The 16,172-nt window shown below is 37.3% G+C and overlaps 1 protein-coding gene across 1 annotated transcript in view; it reads right to left on the reverse strand.

Annotated features, from left to right (window-relative positions):
• Window positions 1-16,172, reverse strand: part of GABPB1 (GA binding protein transcription factor, beta subunit 1) — an 83,758-nt gene that overhangs the window by 11,640 nt on the left and 55,946 nt on the right. The window contains exons 6-7 of the mRNA XM_011928653.1: window positions 6,943-7,128; window positions 3,521-3,636 (exon numbers count right to left, since the gene is read on the reverse strand). Coding sequence (XP_011784043.1) covers window positions 3,521-3,636; window positions 6,943-7,128 — 302 coding nt within the window. The remainder of the gene's footprint in view (window positions 1-3,520; window positions 3,637-6,942; window positions 7,129-16,172) is intronic.

Genomic DNA, 16,172 nt, shown 5'->3' on the forward strand with positions numbered 1-16,172 from the left:
AAAAAAAAAAAAAACAACAGAGAGAGATGTGACTATAAACATTTTTAAATTGTGGCAGATCAGGAAAGATAGCCATAAAAAAAACAAAAAACCGATTGAAAAACTTTGCATCAAATAAAACATTTTATAAAGTTTATAGAAATCAGTTTTTTAGAGAGCACTAAGGATCTCAAATCTACCACCAGTTAAAGGACACAAATATTTCATTAAAAATAAAATTTACAGACATGAGCAGTGACTTGCGCCTATAATCCCAGCACTTTGGGAGGCTGAAGCGGGCGGATCACCTGAGGTCAGGAGTTCAAGATCAGTCTGGCCAACAAAGTGAAACCCCATCTCTACCAAAAATACAAAAATTAGCCAGGCATGGTGGTGTGCACCTGTAATCTCAGCTACTTAGGAGACTGAGGCAGGAGAATCACTTGAACCTGGGAGGTGGAGGTTGCAGTGAGCCGAGATTGCAGCACTGCACACCAGCCTGAGCAACAGAGTGAGACTCTTTCTAAAAAAAATTAAATAAAATAAAATTTACTAGTAAACGTATTTATCTTTAACCTCCATGGCAAAGAAAACGTAAAAGTATTTCCTGAAGTCACACAATAAAGTAATAGAGAAAATCTGTTACTCCTAATACACTAAATATATTTCTTACACATGTACAAAGATTAATTTCAATTCAGAATAGTCTTAACGTTTATTTTTGGAAATCTGTAAATAACACTCTTCCGCCAAAAATATATTCAATGCAGTAATAAATGGAAGATAAAATTATATACATTATTGCAATTTGGTGTCTTATTCATACCCTTCCCTCCAAAAAACAAACCTATTTTATTTCCTATATTGCCATATGCAGATGTAAAGCCCACAAAATGTACAATACACTTTCTACAATTTAAAGTAATTTTTCCAGAGACTCTTGGAAAACCTCTCCATTGTTAGTTGGGAAACTGTAAACATAAATTCTTAGCACCTTATTGTATTATTATTTTTTCTTTTGTCTCACTCTGTCATCTAGGCTGGAGTGCAATGGCGTAATCTTGGCTCACTGCAACCTCCGTCTCCCAGGTTCAAGCGACTGTCTCGCCTCAGCCTCCCGAGTAGCTGGGACTACAGGCGTGTGTCACCACACCCGGCTAATTTTTGTATTTTTTAGTAGAGATGGGGTTTTGCCATGTTGGCCAGGCTGGTCTTGAACTCCTGACCTCAGGTGATCCACCCACCTTGGCCTCCCAAAGTGCTGGGATTACAGGTGTGAGCCACTGCCCCTGGCCAATTCTTAGCACTTTCTTTATGGAGAGTCACTCTGGTCATTGCAGTCACAGATACATGGAGAAAACCCAAACATTAGATTTTGTATAGAGTTAATTTTTAAATTTCTTTAAGTTTCTCAATCTCAGCATCATTGATATTTTTGGGCCACATAATTCTTTATTGTGGGAGGCTGTCTTGTGCATTGTAGGATGTCTACCCAGCCTCTATCCATTACATGTCAGTGGAATGCCACTAGTCATGACAACCAAATATGTCTTCTGACGCTGCTTTAGAGAAACTTTTTCAGTTAATGGCCAAGCTGTCCCTCAGGAGTATAAAAGTCTCTCCCCAAGATAACCCCATTGGCCACCTAAGAAAATAAATTCAAAATAACAACTTCACGTATTATAAGGAAATGATTACCTGGTTTGGTGAAAACATTGGAGGTCATCTCTTCATTCTATATCTCCAGCCTACCACTACCTGTATACTCACTGTATCCTTCCAGGTTTCTCTGAAATAGCCCTAACAGGTCAGGCAAGCTTGGCTTGAACATTTCCAGTGATGGAGAACAAGATTTCCATTACCAGAAAGCTCTCATTACTAAAATCAAAACAAAGCAAGCAAACAAAAACCACTGTTCTTCACACCAAGCTGAAATCGAATCTTCCTAAAGCTCCATCTCCTGGGCCCTAGTTATTTTATATACCTCTCAATTCATACTTTCCTGTTATTTGCAATTATTTTCCCTGGTCTCTCAAAGACTGTAAGAAAGAAATCAGGCTAAACTTTGAGGGAAACAGCAATGCTCCCTGGTCATTAGGTAAATAAAGGTACAGGCTGCACATTCATTGTTTAAAAATATAATCTGTTGAATTAAATAAGCTTACATTTAATAAAAAATTCAAGTAATTTTAAAATAATACTTTTATTAAAGAGTTAAAGCGAAGTACATTTTTTACCTTATGTGTCTGAAAAAGATCATCTGACATATCAGAAAAACAACAAAAAGTATTAAATAATAAGTATACTGATACCATTCAATGGAAAAATTGTTAGTTTGTGAATAAAAACTTCAACATCCTACACATCACTTTAAATCCTGAAGAAATAAAACAACCCAACATCAATATTTAAAGTCATAATTTTACCAAATATTCTGGTTAAACCATTAATCAGATTCTTTTAAACTCAATAATATATTTGTGGTGTGGCCAAAGATGTACCAGTCTTATATTTACATGAATTTAGGAAGGGTATTTTCTCATTGTCTTTAGTTTGACTTACGTTACCTTTTAGTGGCTTATTTTAAAAATCTCCTTTCTATAACAAGAACCTTTACAAAAAATTACTAAATATTCACCAAATTTACTACAAACACATATCAGATATAAATACTGTATGACTATGCTGACTTTTTCAATTCTCATAAAAACCCAAAAATGGAGACATTATTATTCTAAATTCCAGTTTGGAATACAATAAAACTGCAACTCAGAAAGATAAGATTCCTTGCCTCAATGCTAACAGAGCAAGAGGTGGGATTCAAACTTAGCTCATCTGATTTCAAGTTCAGTGGTTGCAGCTGTTCTTTCAAAGTTATTCAAGAATAACTTTGTTTTCATTTGATATAACTTATTATCAAGTTCATGGAGCAAAATTTTATTTACAGTCAGTCAAGAAAAAAACCTGTGAAGCAACTATGGTTTGGTTACACCTACAAACTGGTTTACACTTACAAATTACTCGGGGGGAGGGGAAAAAAAGTTGAATCCTATGAACAGCTAGTCTAAATTCATTTACTTTCCTTGAAAGAAGCAATTATCTACTGCTTTTAAAAAATAACCCATTTGACAAACATCGACCTTCTGTAAGAGGACCCCCAGCCCAATTAGATATTTTAGCTTCAGTTTTGAATGAAAAAAAAAAATGTTAGCCAATATATACTGGTATTTTCCTTAGTGACTTGTAAGAATGGTGTGTGTAAGTTTAAAATATAAAGGATGAAGTGCAAGAACCAAAGACATTCCAGTGTTGCCAAGATGACAGACTATTATAAACAAATTCTTCACTCACTCATTCATTCATTCAATATTTATTTATTGAGGGCTTGCTATATGTATAAGGCAAAAATAAACAAAATGAAAATACTACGCACTTTCATTCTGTATCAAAACAATACTGTCGGTAATAAATATAAAAGACAAAAAACTTGAATTTATTTTGGATGACTGCGGCAAAGCACACCGGGTAAAAGACTCCTTACTTCTATTTCTGCAGATTCCACCCGGTTTTCAATTATTTCGATACATTGTCTCTTAGCTGGTGGTTCTTCACTTATAACAGTTTCTTCAGCAATGTCTGTTGCTGGTACTGTTAATACTAAAATGAAAAAAAAAATTTTATGTATTACTTCATTTTCAGAGAGATTTATTAGAAATAAAACTAGTCTTGACACTGTTGATGCTACTCATCTAAAATAAGTACATTCCAAAACAGTAATTCCAAATCATTGATCTGCTTTTTATGAGACTATCCATATACGTCTTTTTTATTACCTTCTTGCTTTTTTACTTATGAAAGTACCTACATATATTTTTTAAATTATATAGATAATATATTCATTCATGACTCAAACATCAAAATATTGAACAAGCATATTTTGAGAGGCTTCATGCCCACCCCGATAACAGATAATCATTTTATTAATTTATTATGTATTATCCTTGTATTAATTTGTTTAAAAATTAGTATACATTCTCATTTTCCTTTCTTACATAAAAGGTAGCATATATACAATAGATACATTGTTCTGCATCTGCTTTTTTCACTCCAAATACTTATAGTATCTTACATCATTACATAGAGAGCTTCTGTTTATTTAGCTTCTTAATATCCACTAAGTGGATATTCCATTATGAGCACTGAGAGTTCATAAACATTGCTTGTTTTTGTATTGGACTGTTGGGCTTTTTCTCAGTTTTTAGTAGCTCTTTATATAAATGTAATTATACAGAGAGGCTGTCCTTGCTTTGCACAGCAGTACAGGAACATAAAAATGACTGTGCAAGCTGAAACCACGTGAAGCCATCCTAATAATCACAATGGGGAAAATTACAATTGTTCCATGGCCTTTAAAATTTTTTGCCAAAACATGAAAAACCCTCTTAGTGACAGCTATAAATGTAAATAAAAATTTAAAAATAGTAAAACTAACATTTATTTAGTACAATGTAATTTAAAACATTAGAGATATTGAGAATTCAGGTATTCTTTTTTATTCATGACATTTATAAATTAACTCAGAAAGAAAAGAATTTATATCTGTTTATTAGACTGTACAGTCTATATAATTCACATGTTAACTATATATTTTTAATTCAGGAAGGCTTTAAAAGTTTTTTTTTTTTTTTTAATATTCAGTAGAACTCTCTCATTGCTATTCTTTTCCAGAGTTTTCCTTATTCTTCTTCCCTCTGCCCCATCAACATAAACTTTAGAATCAATTTGGCTAATTACAGAAAAAAACGTGATCTTTGTTATGGGCTGAATGGTACTCCAACTCCCCAAATTCACATGTTGAAGTCCTAACCCCCAGTACCTCAGAGTGTGACTCTATTTGGAGATAGGGACCTTAAACAGATAATTAAGGTAAAATGAGATGGGCCCTAATCCAGTACTACTGGTGTCCTTACAGGAAGAGGAGATTAGGACACAGATAACACAAACTGAGGTAGACCATGTGAGGACAGGCCAGAAGATGGGCATCTGCAAATCAAGGAGAGCAGCCTCAGAAGAAACCAAACCTGCCCCAAGACCTTGACCTTGCACTTCTAGCTTTCAGAGCTGTGAGAACATTAGTCTGCATAATGATACAAGTTTTGGAAACAATGTTACGTCTGCTTGATACAAATATTTTTAAAGCTTTCTTCTTTTCTAAAAATTAGAATTAGTTCTTTAACACTTTGTGAAAGCATCTGACCCTAATCCAAATTTCAGAGCAGCTATCAGCAGATTTCAGCAGAGTGGGACAGAATGGCCTCCCAGGCTTCACAGGTCATGTGTTTCCTCTTCTACTGTTACAGCAACAAACTCCTTTCTCGAAATCTGGTCTCTGTTCAGTGTCATGCCTCCTCTGTCACTCAAAACCAAACCTGGTTTAGGCGAAGTTCTACCTGTAGCCGTGCCCTTCACTGGCCATGAAAGGCACATGCTCTACAGTCCTACTCATTTTCTTTTCTTCTTTATTTTTTTGGAGACAGGGTCTCGCTCTGTTGTCCACACTCAAGTGCAATGGCGCAATCATAGTTCAGAGTTCACTGCAGCCTCAAACTCCTGGGCCCAGGCGATCCTCCTGCCTCGGCCTTCCAAGTAGCTGGGACTACAGGTTCACACTACCATACCTGGCTAATTTCGCTGTTTCTACTTTTGTAGAGACGAGTATCATTGTGTTGCTAAGGCTGGTCTTGAACTCCTGGCCTCAATCAATCCTCTCACCTTAGCATTCCAAAGTGCTGGGATTATGGGCTTAAGCCACCATACCAGCCCTAGTCATTTTCTCAAAGATTATGTGTGGACACTATTTTTAGGGGGAGACAAGGTACAGGGCAATGCTTAGTTAGGTACTTTCTGCAGCTTCTCTCTCTGCCTCAGTATTCATGCCCTATTCTATCTTAGTCCTGCATTCAGCACTTCCTACTGAGTCTGGGGCCCTATCCTTCTGAGAAAGCATGTTTATCTTTATTGCTGAGCTTAACCCCTTTTCTTCCCTTGATGCACCAGTGTGGATTTCCATGAGAGTCCTCTTGCCCTCTGGCTGTAATGGCTTCAGATGCTTTTGGCAGCACTTAAAAATGAGGAATTCTGAGGTTTCCTCAGCCTTTTAGTTTTACTGAAAATGTAGTTGAGGCTTTTGTTTCATCTTGTTAGCCTTTGTGGTTTCCAAAAGGAGAAAAATGTTAGAATTCACAATAAAGCTGCTAAAATTAGCTACCATATTCCTACTACAAGTCCTAAGTCCACCTTTTTTTTTTTCTTTTTCTTTTCCTGAGAAAGAGTTTCTCTCTGTTGCCCAGGCTGGAATGCAGTGGCACGATAATGGCTCACTGCAGCTTCAACCTCCTGGGCTCTAGCAATTCTGCCACTTCAAGCTCCCAAGTAGCTGGGACTATCAGTAAATGTCACTATGCCTAGCTAATTTTTTATAATTTTTTTAGACATGGGGTCTCACTATCTTGCCCAGGCTCCAACTTCTTTTTAAGTAGCTTTTTCTTATGTGATATTTTTAAAAGCTCACATGGTATTCGAATTGCATTAAATGATCTAGGAAACTATTGTCCAATGCTGATTTGAATTATTTATTTCAGGTATTATTTGTGGTGACATTTAAGCTCATTTTTCAACCAGAATACTTTAGGGCCAATTTCTCTTTCCACCTAGTATATACTCAGAGAAAGCAAGCTAATTTTAATTTTAATTAGCCCTAGCAAATAAAATTAGGTAATTAAGTGTACTGCAAAGGGTTATACAAATATAACTCAAGGCAAAAATAAATTCTTTGGAACACATATCATAATTTCCTGAGAATTAAAAATAAACACAATCTCTTTGGACTGAAGAGAAGACTTAAAGAAAATAAAAATAAAAATAAAAACAAACACAAACTTTATAAAAATGTCTACTACTAACCTTGTTGTCCATCTGGCATGGTCACAATGATGGGTTGACCAATTCCACTGGTTGGAATAGAGTGCAAATTTCCAAGCTGAATTCCATCTGTAACTATTGTGATGACTTGCTGACCCCCTGAACTAACTACTTGCTGAATGGCACCATCCACAGATTCTGCAGTAACTACTTCCTCCGTGGCCACTACTGGAAAAAAAAAAAAGAAAACTCAGCAAACATATGTAACAGTATGAACAGAAACCTATTATTGCTTTGTCTGCTACTTTTGCTTTCTCTGCTTCTTTCTTTCCTTTTTTTAAACAGAGACAGGGTCTTACTCTGATGCCCAGGCTGGAGTGTAGTGGTGCAATCATGGCTCACTGCATCCTTAACTCCTGCACTCAAGTGATCCTCTTGAATCAGCCTCCCAAGTAGATGAGACTGCAGGTACGTACCACCATACCTGACTAGTTTTATTTTTTGTAGGGATGAGGTCTTGCTATGTTGGCCAGGCTGGTCTCAAACTCATGGCCTCAAGCAAGCCTCCTGCCTTGACCTCCCAAAGTGCTGAGAATTACAAACATGAGCCACACCTGGTCCCCTGCTTCTTTCTTACCTAGGAAAATTTGTACATGGTTTTAAAACTCAGTCTCCAGTGGTGTTGGAAATATCTGTGTAACCAGTTGATTACAAGTCTCTCGTAATTTACAATACATAAGTTCCAACTATCTTCACATGTGAGTGGTTAAACAATTTCTCTTCATTTGGTTGTATGAGGTATAAAATTTAGAAGATCTAATATCATGACAAAGGTTGTATCTGTTTCATAAAACCTCACAATTCAGTCGGGTGCTGGTGGCTCAGGGCTGTAATCCCAGCACTTTGAGAGGCTGAGGTGGGAGGACCACTTGAGGTCAGGAGTTCGAGACTAGCCTGGCCAACATGGCAAAATCCCGTCTCTACTAAAAATACAAAAATTAACTGGGACTGGTGGTGAATGCCTATAATCCCAGCTACTCAGGAGGTTGAAGCAGGAGAATTGTTTGAACCCGGGAGGCAGAGGTTGCAGTGAGAAAAGATCATGCCACTGCACTCTAGAATGGGCAACAGAACAAGACCCTGTCTCAAAACAAAACAAAAAAAATCCACAATTCATAAGATGAATTTGAGTATGATTATACTCCATTTACATTTATATATGAGTTGACATACAGAATAAAGAGTATTCTCTTTTTGGATTAAGTGAGTAACGATTTGCCTTGATAATAAGTGGTATACAGATGTGGTACTATGTGATAGTAAATAGTATATTAACATTTCCACAAATAAAATCCCCAAATATGCTCTTAATAATTTATGAGAGCCTTAGAGAGGATTCTGGCAGCTAAAGCAGCACCTGTGTCCTTGTCTGGGTAGAGAAATCGCAAGTTAATACTGCCAAAATCCTTTCTCACAGGCAATCCTACACCCACTACTGATCCCAAAAGACACGTAGAAGAACATACATGGTAGCTTTATTCATACTAGTAAAAAACTACAAACAACCCAGACATTCTTTGATAATAAATAAACAATGGTAGACTCAAACACAGCAATTTGACTGTATGCAAAACATGGATGAACCTGACAAAAAAACAAAACTAAGTGATGTAAACCAGACACAAAAGAATATGTACTGTCTACCTTCCATTTATGAACTGAGCAATGTTTATACAATGTTTACAATTATCCTCTGTAAACCCTTTGTGATAATTCCTCAAACTGCACACTTATAATCTATAAGCATTTCGTATATTAAACTGCACTTCAATAAAAAAGCATCAAAAGGAATGATAGTAATGGATTACTATCCATTGAATTTTTTTTTTTTTTTTTTTGAGATGGAGTCTCACTCTGAGTGTCACTAGGCTAGAGTGCAGTGGCGCGATCTTGGCTCACTGCAACCTCCGCCTCCCAGGTTCAAGCAATTCTTCTGCCTCAGCCTCCCGAGTAACTGGGACTACAGGTGCATGCCACCACGCCCAGTTAATTTTTTTTTTTTTTTTTTGTATTTTTAGTAGAGACAGGGTTTCACCATATTGGCAAGGCTGGTCTCGAACTCCTGACCTCGTGATCCGCCTGCCTTGGCCTCCCAAAGTGCTAGGATTGCAGGTGTGAGCTACCATACCCAGCCTGAATTTTAAAAAATCTTTCTATCTGACTCATACCTATAATACCAGCACTCCAGGAGACCGAGGCAGTATGATCTCTTGAGCCCAGGAGTTCAAGACCAGCCTGAGTAACAGTAAAATCCTGTCTACAAAAAATTTAAAAATTAGACAGGTTTGGTGGTTTACACCTGTAGTCTCAGTTATTTGGGAGGCTGGGGTGGGAGGATCCCTTGAGCCTGGGAGGTTGAGGTTGCAGTGAGCAGTGATCACACCACTGCACTCCAGCCTGGGTGACAGAGTGAGACTATGTCTCAAAAAACAAAAATCTATCATAATACCTCATAAAAAGGAGAGAAAGGAGGAAATGGGAAAGATCTTCCTGATAGAAAGACATCTAATTAACATTGAAAAAAGACAAGTTAAGATAAATCATTGTAACTCCTAATGTAATAATTGCTTCAAGCGAGGATCAGTAGTGGGTGCTAAAAGCACTAGTAAAATCTTGTGGGGAAACAGGATATTCAAATGTTCTCAAAGTAGCCCACCAAAGATTACTATTAGTTGCAAAGGGAAAAATCCACCTGAAAAGAGCTGGCAGTCACGATTCCACCAAGTGGTTCTTATCAGGATGGGCTGATATTATGTGCCTCCTTACGTGATGCACTGGGAGGTTACAAAATTCACTGGTGGTCTTCCTGGAAATGTCTGAACTAAATTTGACTATAAATGACATTTGGAAGACAACTTGAAAATGGACGATATGTCAGATAATTTTTGTAATTAATGTTGATGTTTTTAGAAAATAAAATGGAGCTGTGGATATGTAGAAGGCTATTCTTACTCTTGAGAGATAAATGCCAAAGTAAAGGTGAAATATATCATAATGTCTCCAGCCTACTTTCATATAACTTGGCAAAATAAAGGGGTGTGTGTGTGTGTGTGTGTGTGTGTGTACATGCACGCATGTGTCAGAGAACATAGGGGCATGCCAAGATATTAATAGTTGGTGAATACAGGTCAAAGTTATACAGGTTCATCCTCCAGTTTTTCTGTGGGTTTGAAAACTGTCTACATAAAAAAAAATTAATTATAACTAGTTCAAAAAGAGGAATGACATTAAAAATTATTTCTAAATGGCATGCTTTTTAATGTGTTATTTACACATTATAAAAGTGTAATTACAAAAAGGGTAATTTTACAAAAAGTGTAATTAAATAAAACCACTCTACTAAAATCGAGCTACCATCCAGATACACAGTTGCTCTGAAACATGCTGAGTTTCTATCAACTCACAGGAGGGCATCATGGATATCAGTGATCACAGGATTTACTAAGACAGAGAGGCCATAAATATAGGCACTGCTTTTTTTTCTTTAAGGCAGGAAAAATACTAGGAAACTGGTTTTCACGATGTACTCAACAGGCCTGGCTTCGACTGTTACTGTGTTACTTAGTAATCAAGGATCACAATACAAACCACAGAACACTCAAAATGCAAACAACCTTTATGTTTTGGGCTCTCTTGTCATTTTTGTTTACCTTAAACTATGATTAGGTTTTATCACCAAGCACTTAAGAAAATTTCAGGAAGATAATTACAAAATGAAAAGTAGGACATAAAATAGTAATATAGTCAACAGAACTACTACTAGGATTTTCAAACACATTAAGTATTGCTTTGATTTTTTCAAAAAACTATCCATATGAAAAAGAAATGTTCACTTGAGTTGAATGCTAACTACAGTTAGTAAATATTTTAAAGCTTAATCATATGTAAGAAATTTCTAAGATCACACACAAGGCACAATTCAAGAACTTTCATCTTTGCACTATTTGCAATGACTGTTATTAAAATAAAAGAGTTCTTGCCTTTCATCTAAAAAGCTTTCTTTTTAAGTTGTGCTATGGTAAGATATTTAAGAAAAAATTAAAAGGAAACCAATTATGTAAGACAAAGTGCCCCCCCAGAAGCCTTAAGAACAATCTAACAGTAAAATGTTGAAACATGTAAGAATAAAAGAGAAAGCCTAAAAACTCTTAAAAGATTATTGATTTTTAAAAATATATTTATATTCCAAAACATAAAGCTCCCTGGATAAAAAACAACTATAACATAAATATTCACTGATCTAATTCAAAAGTCAAGTTGTAATATTTAAAGAAAACCTAGATAATCTGCAGCACCTTTGAAGACATCTGAGATCTCTTGTTCAACAAGAATTCTGAATTCGGATGCCATAAAAATGAAATAAGACAGGGAAGAACACTGTCTTTGAAATGTCCTAAAAGACTGAAGATTCTACATAGAAACATTTAAATAATAAAATAGAAACTATGGGCCAGGCGCAGTGGCTCATGCCTGTAATCTCAGCACTTTGGGAGGCCAAGGCGGGTGGATCATGAGGTCAAGAGATCAAGACCATCCTGGCCAAGATGGTGAAACCCCGTCTCTACTAAAAATACAAAAATTAGCTGGGCGTGATGGCGCACGCTTGTAATCCCAGCTACTCGGAAAGCTGAGGCAGGAGAATGGTGCAAACCTAGGAGGAGGCGGAGCTTGCAGTGAGCCGAGATCACGCCACTGCACTCCAGCCTGGGCAACAGAGCGAGACTCCATCTCAAAAATAAATAAAATAAAATAAAATAAAATAAATAAAGTAGAAACTATGTTCATTGAAGGAAAAAAAAACTTTTCAAAGGTATTATGGCAGCAGTTTAACCTGAAATTAAAAACAAAAAAGCAAAAAACAAAACAACCTCATGAGGCCCAGTACGTATCCCTTAAAGCCAATTGAGTTGTATTACCCTATTTTTTATACAGACCAAAAAACAATCTGCAAAACAGACCTGGTTCAAATTTCACTTTTAGGAAGAAAGGACGGCACTTTTTATTTTTATTGTTTTTCTTTTTTGAACCCCTATTTTGACACTTAAGAAAGGAGGGAACTTTTAAAGCCACCAGATGCATTACACCTTTGGAAAAACCACTTTATTAGTAATTACCAGAAGTTGCTCTAAAGACAAAAAAGAAGGGTGATCACAGATGAGTATTTAATCAAGGTATTGTATAATTAGACCACAAGGAAGAATAAAGCTAAGCAAAGAAAAGTTGCTATAGGACTACAGGCTAGAGCTACGAAATAAGAGATGTATGAAAAAATATTTTTAAAGAGCCAGATAACTACACTACAGATGTAAGGCCTCCATCTTAACCAATCACAGCTTCTAATTCTACATCCCAAATAACCCTCTAATCTATTCACTCACTGTCTCTGTCAAATCTTCATTCACGCTATCACTATGATAACTCTTCCCTGGCTGACTGCATTAGACTCCAAACAAAACTCCCTTCCGAAGCATTCTTCTAAACCTGCCAAAGGATCATTTTTAAAGTCCTATATAATCTCACCTTCAGTCACCTTGAGTGACTCTTCCACTTACTGGGTTTAGCTGCACTGGCCTCCAGGTCCCCTAAAAAGTCAAGTTCTTTCCTGTCTCAAAAGCTTCACATGTCCCTCTTGCTAAAATGTTCTTCCCCAAACTTTTCCCTGACTAATGCCTACTTTAATTTTCAGTTTAAATGTTTCTTCCTCTAGGAAGATTCCATGATCCACTAGAGTGGCCTGTAAGCCTTAGTACAAAGACAGGAAAATGTGATTGCTTCTGTATACTAATAAATAATGTACAACACGGTGGTGGTTTTCCTCATAAGAAAATATATATCCAAAATTCCCCCCCCAAAAAAAAGCTTTCACTTTTCTATCTATTCATTTTGGAATGACTTTCAAAATGAAAATCACACAAAATGGTATAAGTTGGAATTAGTTCCAATCTATCTAAATCTTACCCATTCTTTAGAGCACAACTCAACACATTCCCCTCCACCACCCCCACTCCCAACTCCAGCTAAAAGTAATCTCTTTCCACTGAACAGCAATAGTAATTCAATGAGCTATTTTAATCATCCAGCACCGAAAACCTGCTGTTATATTTGCTAGAACATCAAGAAAAGACCGAAGTATCATTTGGTTTCTCAATGAAAATATTATAATAGACATTCTAAGGTTCTCATGGGACTACCATTAATATGTGTGGTGTATGTCAAAAATGGTACTAACGTCATTTCCATTTTCTAATGGAAAGTTAATTCCACTGACTTCCAAATGGAAATCATTTCCATTTTGCAAGTCATTCCAAAATGAAGAGACATGAAGGTGCTATCTAAAGCCGTAATTCCTGAGTGAAATGGCATGGTATCCTGGACTACCACAATTGCCTTCTCTTTATATATAGGACCATGCCAACCAGCTAGTTTCCATTTAAAATACAGTCCATCTGCTGCTACATTCTGGCTGTTTTCTATCCAGGAAAAATGTTTATTGTACCACTTAGCTAGTAAAAGAAAAGAATATGACAATCAGTGTACTGATGGAGCTTACACTATATTTTGGCCAACATCATTTTAAAATGGCAAGAAAGTAGCAGAACACTTATTTCAACAGACTACCTATTACTAGAAAAAGCTACAGAAACAGATACATCCCAAAAGTAACAGTGACGCTTTTGCTTGAAATAAGGTAAAATGAAAATTACACAAATAATTCAATATTGTGTAATTCAAATACCACAAACCAAATTATAAACATTCTAAAAGAGCCCACAGACCATGTGAATAAACTGCATAAGAGAGATGGTACATTATAGTGGTCACAGACACACACCTTGGGAATCAGTCAGACTTTGAACATAATCCTTCTTTCTCTACTTAATAGCCATATGCCCTTTGATAAAATTATTCAACTTCCACAAATCAGTTTCATTACGTATAAAATGGAGGTACCACTACTGTATTTTCCAGATTCTAACAAGCCCTTGAAAAGATATATATAAACATTTCGAGAATCAGGATGAGTCTGACAACTGATTTTAAAGAAACTGGATAGCCAGAAGTCAGAGAAATAATTTGTGGCAGATTTAGCTTTGCCTGAGTATGTGCAAATTCAGCTTTGAGTTGTTTACTCTTGTGGTAACATACTTAAACTTTTATTTATTTATTTATTTTTTATTTATTTTTTTTTTGAGACAGAGTCTCCCTGTGTTACCCAGGTTGGAACACAGTGGTACAATCTTGGCTCACTGCAATCTCCACCTCCAAGGTTCAAGCAATTCTCCTGTCTCAGCCTCCTGAGTAGCTGGGATTACAGGCCCATGCCACCACATCTGGCTAATTTTTGTATTTTTAGTAGAGATGGAGTTTCATCATGTTGGCCAGGCTTGTCTTGAACTCCTGACCTCACGTGATCCACCCATCTCAGCCTCCCAAAGTGCTGGGATTATAGGTGTGAGTCACCGTGCCCACCTATTACTTCTTTTTTTTTTTTTTTTGAGATGGAGTCTTGCTCTGTCACCCAGCCTGGGATGCAGTGGCACAATCTCAGCTCACTGCAAACTCTGCCTCCTGGGTTCAAGCCATTCTCCTGCCTCAGCCTCCCCAGTAGCTGGGATAACAGGGGCACACCACCACATCCAGCTAATCTTTGTATTTTTAGTAGAGACAGGGTTTCAGAAACATGTTGGCCAGGCTGGTCTTGAACTCCTGACCTCATGATCTGCCTGCCTCGGCTTCCGAAAGTGCTGGGATTACAGGAGTGAGCCAGCACTCCAGACACTTCTTTTTAAGCTTTTCAAACATCTTCAAAAAGATTCCGCTATGGGCCGGGCGCAGTGGCTCACGCCTGTAACCTCAGCACTTTGAGAGGCCGAGACGGGCAGATTACCTGAGGTCAGAAGTTCGACGACAGTCTGGCCAACATGGCGAAAACCCATCTCTACTAAAAATATAAAAATTGGCTGGGAGTAGTGGCGTGTGCCTATAATCCCAGCTACTCAGGAGGCTGAGGAAGAGAATCACTTGAACCCAGGAGGCAGAGGCTTCAGTGAGCCCAGATCACGTCACTGCACTCCAGCCTGCGGTGACAGAATGAGACGCTGTCTCCAAAAAAAGATTCCACTATGATGTCACATTGAAATGAAAAATTATTGTGCTCATAGAAGATTTTAAGTCACATGCAATAAAAACTAACTGAAATTGATAATTCTCTCAGACTAGACCAAAACATTGTCAAAGGTAAGAGAAGTTAGAGAAATTGGTGTGGCCAATTCATGGAGTCACACATCTAAATGTCAAAATTTCCAGCTGAGTTAGAAGAAAAGCCATTTCACTTTCAGATATATGTGTTTTTGTTTTCATTTTTGAGACAAGGTCTTGCTCTGTCACCCATGCTGGAGTGCAGTGGTGCAATCATAGCTCACTACTACCTCTGCTTCCAAGGCTCAAGTGATCCTCCCACCTCAGCCTCCCAAGTAGCTGTGAACCCAGGTGCCTGCCACCATACCCAGCTAATTTTTTTTCTAGAGACAGGGTTTTGCCATGTTGTCCAGGCTAGTCTTGAACTTCTAAACTCAAGTGATCTGCCTGCCTTGGACTACCCAAAGTACTAGAATTATAGGCATGAGCCAGCACACCCGGCCAGAGATAAGTTATTTAATTAAAGAAAAGAAATGTACAAGTTTAACCAAATAGAAACCACCAATGAAATGTTTTCTTTGCTATGCTTCTGCAATTACAAAAATATTAAATAGATCCAGACATAGGTTATAAAAGCAGCATGTTAGTATGATGATGCATATAACTGCTAATGGCCAAAAGTGATTCATACAAATCTTAAGATTCCCAAATATAAAGGCTTGGATTCAAACTTTGATTATAATGCTACAGAAGCTGGAGAATGGATAAATGTTATTTTCAAAAAGAGGCTGGGCGCAGTGGCTCACGCCTGTAATCACAGTACCTTGGGAGGCCAAGGAAGGCAGATCACTGAGGTGAGGAGTTCAAGACCAGCCTGGCCAACATGGTGAAACCCCGTCTCTACTAAAAATATGAAAAATAGCTGGGTGTGGTGGTGCATGCCTGTAATCCCAGCTACTGGGGAGGCTGAGGCAAGAGAACTGTTTGAACCTGGGAGGCGAAGGCTGCAGTGAGCCGAAACTGTACCACTATACTCCAGCCTGGGTGACAAAATGAGACTCCATGTCAAAAAA

Source organism: Colobus angolensis, unplaced genomic scaffold, assembly GCF_000951035.1.
Source record: "Colobus angolensis palliatus isolate OR3802 unplaced genomic scaffold, Cang.pa_1.0 Scaffold78, whole genome shotgun sequence".
Lineage (NCBI taxonomy): Eukaryota > Metazoa > Chordata > Mammalia > Primates > Cercopithecidae > Colobus > Colobus angolensis.